We start from the raw sequence: 9,409 nt of genomic DNA, 5'->3' as shown, positions 1-9,409 counted from the left end.
GCACGGTTCTGTTGATAATTTCATTTCCCTTCTGCCAAAAACCTTTCAGTATAGGATTATCCCTATTGCATCTCCAACAGTTAGATACCTTAGATAGCCCTTTTTAAAACAAACATCATGGGATCCAGTATATTCTAAATATTATTTATTGTTGTATGAGCCTCGGTTTAAGGTCCAGAGACACCCTTGTTATAGCAGTAAAAACAGTGTCCAACTGTGTGGTCAAAATTGAGGTCTCTAATTCCGTATTCCAATCCTCCCTCAATACCTGTATATCAAATTAGTTTGCTAGTAACAAAGATTTATATATGTCAAGGGCCACCTTTTTTGTTGCATAAGAATCAATGAACTGCTTCAATATCTCTGGGGTCTCTAAGGCTGTAAAAGCTGCTTTTGTGTAGATGGCGGTTAGCATGTGTTTTATCTGGAGATATTTCCATTGAGCATTTGTAGGCAATCTGTATTTGTCTCTTAAAGTGGAATATGTATAAAATTCATCCTCTTCATTTATTAGCTGGTCTACCGTTAATATACCCAAATTGATCCACCTCCTCCATACAACCATTTCCCCCCTGATTTCTAAAGATGGGTTTCCCCAAAAGGCATTTTGTTGTGGAAGAAAGGGTAAAATGTATATTTTTGGGACATGTGGTGCCATTTCGTTAGAGTTATTGTTTCAATAGAATATCGAGTATTAATGTATTTAGACTCAAGTCCTGCCCATCTTTCTAGAGGTGCTAGAAAGGAATATTCCAAAGCAGCCCAATTTGGACAGTTGCTTTCAGTTATGAGTCTCCAGAATTGTGTACCTGAGAGTAAATATGCTTGGTGATACAGTTCTCAAACTCGGATCCCAAATCCTCCTCATTTTATCCGTATTTGCATTTTTTTGCATAGATATTCTTGGAACTGAAGAGACCCAAAGGCATTTTCTAAACAAAGAGTTGATTTTGAGAAAGAATTGGTTCAATATGTGAATTGGAATTTCTCTTCTGATATAAACTAGTCTATGTATTATGTTCAGTTTAAGAATTTTTTCTTCTTATTAGTTGCTCCTTACTGTTCAGCTCCGGCCTCAGCAAAATAATGTAACATTTTGGGGAAAAGATGCAACCCAACAACCCAGCACTGGAGGCTAAGATAGAGAAGATCTCCACAGCCACCATGTATTTCCCCTTTGCGCTCATGTAGGTAGGAACAAAGGATAACCAAACACTGCAAAAGACCAGCATGCTGAAAGTGATGAACTTGGCTTCGTTGAAACTGTCAGGTAATTTCCGGGCAAGGAAAGCCACAGTGAAAATGACCAAAGCTAGGAAGCCCATGTAGCCCAAGACACAGTAAAAGAAGGTCACCGTACCCTCATTGCACTCCAGTACAATTTCTTCAGCCACTGACTTCATGTCAGCATTAGGGAACGGAGGAGATATCACCAGCCATGCAGTGCAGATGAGTGCTTGAATAAGGGAGCAGGAAAGGACAATAGAGTTCGCCAGTCCCTTCCCCACCCACTTCCTCATCCTGGATCCTGGTTTTGTGGCCATGAAAGCCAGAACCACAGTGATGGTTTTTGCCAGCACACAAGAAACAGCCACTGAGAAGATGATGCCAAAAGCAGTTTGTCGGAGGTGACATGTCACCTTGTCCGGATATCCGATGAACAGTAATGCAGAAAGGAAGCAAAGCAAAAGGGAGATGAGCAGAGTGTAGGTAAGGTCCCGGTTGTTGGCTTTCACAATGGGAGTGTCCCTGTGTTTCACAAATATTTCCAGTACCAGTGCTGTAATGAAAGCAAAGGAAAGAGCAGAAGAGGCTAAGCTGAGGCCCAGAGGTTCTTCAAAGGACAAGAATGTTGTATGCTTAGGAATACATATAGTCTTATGTTTGTTTGGATACTTTTCATCTTCACATTCATAGCAGTCATTCATGTCTGAGAAAGAAAAACATGGTTCTTCAATCCAAAAAAAAAAATTAAAAAAAATGACCAACATGCCACTCCGCTTCCTCTATTGTTTGTTTCTTTCAATATTTTGAACCGGTTTTTAAAAATTAAGGTTTGATCTTGTGAATACAAAAGCATATAAGGAGTTCAAAACAATTAATATTGAAAATGATGAAACCATGTTGAATACTGATGGTGTTAAAATTCAAGGGGGGGGGGCCCAGATACACTTCCTGATCTACATACAGAAGCCAACTCAAATTTTCCTCTCACTGTTTTTGTTGTGGTTCGAGGACCCGACCCCCACGAAGTGAAATGAAGACACAAGGACAAGTGATATAAGGTTGATGGGCTAGAAAAGGCCACAACTTTATTGATTACAGCAATGAAAAGGTATTGGCTTAGGCATTGGATCGAAACAAGTGGGTTTATTCACCAGTAGGTGGAGCCTGTTGATGCTAATCCAACTATAGGCTCACCCCTGCTGTCACCGAGGGTCGTGCCATGGCCTCCCGCCAAGCAGGCATCGGACAGAATACACGACCGCCAGATTCCTTTAACGGAATACCCCTAAAAATTGAAGGCATAGGCGATGGCCACACCTAGCACTTCGACACACAACACATTATTCCAATGCCTAACCTACCCACCAATACCACAAAAGTTGTGATGATTGCTACGAGGTAGGCGAAAAAACCAAAAAGCCTAATGCCAAATGGAAAAACTCCTACCAGGCCCCCCGAGCAACCAGGGCGACCAACCTAAGGTCCATAGCAAGGCCAATGACCTAAGCCCTAACTAAAAGGGAGTGGAGGGTGGGTGACTTGTGATGGGACGACAATGAGGAATGAGGCCAGGGAGAGGCTGGCACTGCAGCAAAAGGCTGCTGAACACGCCCCCTCCACGGCACCTGGTTGGGTGGCCATTGGGGGGGCGTGAGCGCCAGCCAGGTGAGCTGGAGGCAGGGGGCAACGCCCCCTGCTGGGCGGTGCTCGGGCTCCCGCCCACAACCACTCCCCTCTCTTTCAGGGAGGAGAGTCTTTGCTCCCACTTACTTACTCCTTCATTAAGGAGTGATTGTGTAATTCAGTTTTTGCAAATTTCAACATTCTATGACCTTTCAACATCTTTCAACTGTTTTCTGGATTTAAGTATTTCACACTTCTCCAAACATTATGGCACAATTCTCTGAAGTTTCAAGGCATCAAAATAAATGTTTAAATATGTTACCAGAAAGTAAGTGGACATTGAAATATTGTTTGTAAGGGAAAAAGAAATGTCTAAGCACATTTCAAGAGAAAATGCAGGAATTAAGTATTTAATAAATCAACCGAATAATGGGCAAAAATATGTGAAAGTAAAAGGTATTCTGCCATCTCTAGTCAAAGTGTAAAAACAGATTTCAAGGACTGCTGTAGAAGATGATTTCACAAATAAGGACAAATACTATGCCTAGATGATGATGAAATGCAATCCTGGCATAAATTAAGACAGCATAAAGTGTACCAGATGCAAAATGCATTCAGGATCAGGGCTGCCACTGCTTGAGCTACCCAAAGCTTGTCAGACAGAAAACAAACTTTTAAAATAGTGTTGGGGTTACACCACCCTTTTCATTAGCTTAATTTAGGTTGGGTTTCCAAATCACGTGACCATGCTGAATAGCCTTCATGTGTTGTATGCTAAGTACATCCCCCACCCTGGTCTCAACCCTATATGATATAGCCAACTGTTACAGAATGCTCATTCTGGCTCATCTGAAAATCAACTTTATACTAATCCTGTTCAAGCTGGGGGAGTTTGCTATAGGATTCTTCCTTAATAATAGCATTCAAGATCACAAATTATCACACACACACATACTTTCATTAGGTCCCTCTTCTGCTAGATTTCTAAATATTTCATAAGCTGTAAAAAGGAACCCTGGTGATTGCATAATTTTATATGCATGTTCTCGATTAGAGGCAACAAGGTATAAATATAGACAGTAAATTTGTTACCCTCCTCGTCTGAAATCTTCCCTTCTGGACATGGGATGCAATCATAGCAGCAAAATGCTTCCCCCTCCTTCACTTTCCTGCAAAAACCAGGGCGGCAGCTCTCAGTACATACAGAGTTAGGCTGTGTCTATTACACAAATGAAAGAGAGAGATGTATAAAATAAGTGGACTCAAAGAAAAGCTAAAAGGGGAAGTTAAGCTCTTCCTTGAAAGGGGTTTACAAAACAGCAACAACATTCATTTCAGCAATTCACTTAATAGGTTGTTTCAATTCCAAATTGGACTCATTTTCTGACATTTCCCATTGACACAATGTGCAAACTCCAATAAATCGTTGTTTTTTGCAGTTACTGTTGTGGATAGTAATGTTTTTAACATCCTCTTTAATCAGGGCTCTGACTAGGTATGCACACCTCTTTCTGCCACAGTGACATTAAAGGGTTGTGGTGGTGTCGCTTATTGCAAAGCTGACATCAGATAGAGTTATACACCTGCTATTCTAAAATCTTGAATTGTGGGATGCATAATCTGCCTTGTGAGGTCTACAAATGTGTCAAAAATTCATACAATTTTTTAAAAAGGAGCCACAGTTTAGAAAGTGCTGAAAATTGACATATGGACGCCCCTTTTTTTTACTGAAATGTTTATTTTACTGTAATATTTATACCTGCAAGCCATAGGTTTGCTTTCTAATTTTGGTGAAAACCATTGATGCAATTTATTCAGGCTTCTCAAAAATGAAATGCTTTCATTTGCTTGGCAAAGGTCAGAGTGGTTCAAACATGACTAATGTTTTACTTTTTTATTATTTTTATTTATGAATTCTGATTAATGTTTTCCTTGCCTGATAAAGAATATCGGAGCTGGAAGCAACCTTCTATTTTTTAAAATATCTTTTTAATTAAACAAAATATTTTGTTTAAAATTCAACTGATGTGGTATGATCAAAAGTGTTCTTGTGCAATCTGTATTATAGCATCCCACATCCTTGCCTTGGGTCTTTTAGCAAAGCCACAATAGAGAGACATTGCTCTCTATCCAGGAGATGGTGGCATCTAATTCTCCACTCAGCTATTCATTTGTGGGCTTAATATCAGTATCGAAGGAGGAGCATTCAGATGCCCCGGAGAATGAGTCATAGTGACAGCCAAGGGGTACTGAAGTACAGAGAGGTGTAAAGACTTCCTTGTTGATGATATTGAACAGAATATATTAAAAACCAATGACTTTACATTGTTCTTTTGTTCTGACTAGGAATATAACAACCAGAAGTTATAGGAATTAGGCTTTTGTTATGGGGCTTATGTAAAAGTTGATGTCACATCATGTCTCTTCCTTCTCTCAGCATTGTTATAAATATAGGCACAGATGTGTGGCAGCCCAAGTATTTGAGATACTATCTAGGTTGGCCCATTGGGTGCAATTTGTATTTATATTTTTATATGCTACACCAGTCTCCAAGCAGTGAGAGAATCAGGACTCAGATTTACTTTTAAGCAAGATCAGTGGAGACCACAGAGTCTTAACCATATATGGCTTTATTTAAACATTTAAACATATGGCTTTATTTAAACTAGTTCTGCAAGCTTCCCTTTATGTGTTCTCCTCTCATTGATGCAGGATCCCAGAAACAGAATGGGAACCAGGATTGAATCCAGACTGATCCTCCAAACTCATAACAATGTATTCAATAGAATTCAATAGAATTCACTTCTTTAAGTTGTCAATTAATACATTCATTTCCAGTGTTAAAGGAACCAGTATAGAGGCTGTGCATTCAGCTTATAACATTAATACATAGCTTGTTCTATCTTTAATCTTTACTCCAATCCAATTTTATAAAGGCTGAAGAATGTATAATGAAATTATCTTTGTATGTTATGCTAAAGTGTTTAAAGTCACAATTGGCTGATGTTCACATCCTACCTGGTTAAACCAATTGTGCCATTTTATGGCTCCCTCATTGATGGTCAACGCTTGATGTGGAGGAGCCAGGGAATCCACCCCTCCTACCTTCACTCTCTGAAAGGATTGGTTGGAGGAAAGAATCCAATTGGTAATATCAAATCCAGCCAATATCTCCCCATTCTGGTCCAAGGAAATCTTATCCCCAGCGCTGTTGTTAAATGAGATACCCCTCAAAAAATGATGGAGCTGGATAGAAAGAGAAAGTATAGAAAAGGCTTCAATTTAGCAAGAGATAACTTTGATGTTCACTTTTTATGGCAGGTTTCCAAATATCCATCTTGGCAGAAAGCAGATTTCTTTTCATATATAGCCAAGTATTCCTCACATTTGGAAGTTCATTTCAAATTACAGATTTTTAAGATCTCCTGCAGCAAATGCACACACACTAATAATTTATTAGTGCAAAGTGGGTGCTCTGTTCATTTTGTTGTCTAAAATACATCACATTGCTCTCTATAGACAGTATATGCTATGCTACGTGATATATTATTCCTTTTATACACCAACTTCAGAGGTAAATGGGAAAACAATCCCATGCTCATCTAAGAGGTTACTATTAATAGTTGAAGAAACAGCTTAAAGAAGTAATGGTGATAAAGGCAAAGTCTAGAAGTTGGCTATATCATGCTTGGATGGAATTCATTTTCTTTTGTTCTCTTTCAGTATTTCTACTTTAAGTTGAAACCATTTAAAAGAAGAAATTTAAAATATTTAAAATAATAAAAATTACAATAAATCCACTTTTTGAACCAATGATAATAATAATAAAAATTAGCAGTATAATGCAAGGAGATTAAAATACGTCAACACCCATGTGACTTGCCTAAACAAAAATGTTTTAAGCAGGTGCCTAAATGAATACAGTGAAGGTCTCTGTCTGATATTAATAGGCAGCGAAGTCCAGTGGGCTGAAAGTGAAGCTAGAAAAGCATGTGAAGAAGTTCCCATTTGGCTCTATGTGCATCTCATGGCCAAAGGGCAGGGAATAAAGGAAGTGGTTTTGAGGGCATCTGGGGAAGATTTCAAGACCATTGCTGCACCCAGATTGCTGACCCCTGCTGTGGTTGCATAGGGAAAATGACAGTTAACCAAATGGACAGATATAAAAGGCAAACAGAACATGTTTTGAACCTCTTTGAGGAAGGGTGTGCAGTCCAGTACCTGCCACAGCAGTTTTTTGTGAAACTTCATTCCTCCCCTGATCATTACTGGTCTGTGTTTGCCTCGGGATGTAGACATGGCATGTAAAGCATGGGCCACAGCATAGACAGCATTGTAGATGTTGTAGCTCTGGCTGGTCATGCTCATTTCAAAGAAAGGACCAGGAAGAGTCTCCAGCTTCTCGTGCCCAGTGCAAATATCCCCCTTCACACTGCCAACCACTCGATTTGGAAATACACAGCCAAATGCCTGTTGCCAGAAGTCCAAAATGAAGCCATCTCCTTTTGGGTTGGAAGGGGTTTTGCTCTTGACAAATTGACGAAATCCTGGTGGATCATTTGAGTGGGTTGTGAATGAGAGAACCCCATGGAGTATTTCTGTATCCCAAGTCCGTTGATAGACAAAAGAAGTGAGCTCCACCTGGGCTGTCATGATCCACACTTTACCTTTTGGCGTATTTGAACTTTGTTCCAGTTCTGATAGGTAAGGCAACCATCTAAAAAATGCCAGAGCATATGATTCTCCATAAACCAACACTACATTGGCTTTGCTATCATTTATTCTGTCATTTATTTTTGCCCCCAGTTTAAACATATCCTTAATTTCAGTGACATATGTAGATTTGTGACTTCGTTCTATAAAGGCAAAGCAAATGCCACTCTGGGAAAATAGTGGAACCACAGTTTGCACAAATCTTTCTCCATTCTCATCATAGAAAGTAAGGATTCCAATCCATATCCACCGGAAATGCAGAAGCAAAGACAGGATCCCCTTATACTGGTGGTCTTCCTTGGGCACCATCTGGTAGAAGAAAAGGCCTGGGGTTTTTTCATTCATCACTGGAGCAGGGCCATATATCAGCTAAACGTAGTTGTGGTAGGAGGAGAAAGAGACAGAAGCAACAATAACTTTTTTATATTAGATTTGTGTATTAAGAGCACTGTTGGGGCCTTTTCTAATTGTGCCTTCTAATCCTTGCCCTTTGGGTTGCCCATGCTAAGCCCTTTTTGCTAAGCCAAGTGATACTCACCTGCCAATGAGCTGTTATCATTTATCAGGAACTGGCTAGGCCAAAAGGGATGTCTGAAGCAATAATATATGTGCTATCTATACTTGATTTCTTAACTTGGATCTGCCATTAGCGTGGCCCACGTGAATATTTGAAATGTGTGCCTTCATTTATCAGAATATATCTAGATGTGTTAAATTCCCGTAAGTTGACAAAGAGATGCATATCTCACCTGTGGAACCTTATGGATATCCAAGATTGTTGCCACATGAAGGGAAGTTTGGGAGTCGAGTCCTCCAATGATGGCTATCAAGTTTTTCTTGATGTCACAGATGTAGTTGGGGACAAATGTTTCCAGTGTGGATATGAGTAACATTGTGGCATGAGAGGTCCATTTGGCATTGAAATAGCTGTCATAGATGCGGAAACCTAAAGTGACATTGGGTAAGAGCTGAGGGTTTTCGTTGATCTCTTTCACTGCAAATTGCAAGGCCAGGATGTGCTGGTAATTCTTAGTCACCACTCTAAAAAGAGAGTTTCATTTTCCATCAGAAGAGCATGTAACACCTTGTAAATTTATCACAACACGGTTCTACATCATCCTCATTAATATTATATTTTACAGCATTTATTTAACTTTTTTTTAAAGGGGAAGAAATTGCCTTTAAAATGTCCCTGATACACATTTTTTAATGCTGGCTTCATCATCTGTGTAGAAGTCCTACCCTTATTTCATTGTCTTGGAGCCCTGACGCAAAAGTGATACAGTTATTTACAGAACAATATTACATGTCTTCATATGATACTTGAATGTTTAAATCAGTGGGGGAAGTGGCAACATTTTCTTCAAATTTGTGGAAATTCGTCCTGATCACATTTCTCTTATAACATATCTCCTTCGACCCAAACATTAGTTCTGCCTCTAGGTCAAGGACGGAGAACCGTGGCCCTCCAGATGTTGTTGTACTACTATGTCCATTATTATTGATGGAACTGATGGAGTCCAACAACCACTGCAGGGCCAAAGTTTAGCCACCCCTCCTCTAAAACTGATCACTCCAGTGCCCAAAGAAGGAATCAGAATACAGAAGAGAAATTATTCAGTTCTTACTCTATCTCTTCAAGCAATGTTGGTGGGGGGTTTTCAGTGAATGCTATTGAACTGGAGACGATGATGCTGTGAGAGGCTATGCCACCAATGATGAGGTCTCCTTCCTGATGATACTGATGAAGTGGAGTGTGAGGGTCATGGACCTGGCATTTAACAATGGAAGGCTTGCATATTGCATGAGGCAGTAGAATCAGCAGCAAGAGGAACAATGCCACCAT

General features: G+C 39.8%; 1 protein-coding gene across 1 annotated transcript; it reads right to left on the bottom strand.

Moving 5' to 3' along the window:
- Positions 1-1,025: 1,025 nt before the first annotated feature.
- LOC128398971 (vomeronasal type-2 receptor 26-like) lies at positions 1,026-9,409 on the bottom strand. Its single transcript, XM_053360232.1, has 6 exons — positions 9,192-9,409; positions 8,313-8,604; positions 7,072-7,872; positions 5,869-6,096; positions 3,943-4,069; positions 1,026-1,930 (listed from the first exon to the last, which is right to left on the bottom strand). The coding sequence occupies exons 1-6, from the start codon at positions 9,407-9,409 to the stop codon at positions 1,026-1,028; spliced, it is 2,571 nt and encodes an 856-aa protein (XP_053216207.1).

The sequence above is a fragment of the Podarcis raffonei genome, chromosome 13 (assembly GCF_027172205.1).
Source record: "Podarcis raffonei isolate rPodRaf1 chromosome 13, rPodRaf1.pri, whole genome shotgun sequence".
Classification (NCBI taxonomy): Eukaryota; Metazoa; Chordata; class Lepidosauria; order Squamata; family Lacertidae; genus Podarcis; species Podarcis raffonei.
The sequence above is the reverse complement of the archived record's forward strand: the minus strand, read 5'-3'. Positions and strand labels throughout refer to the sequence as shown.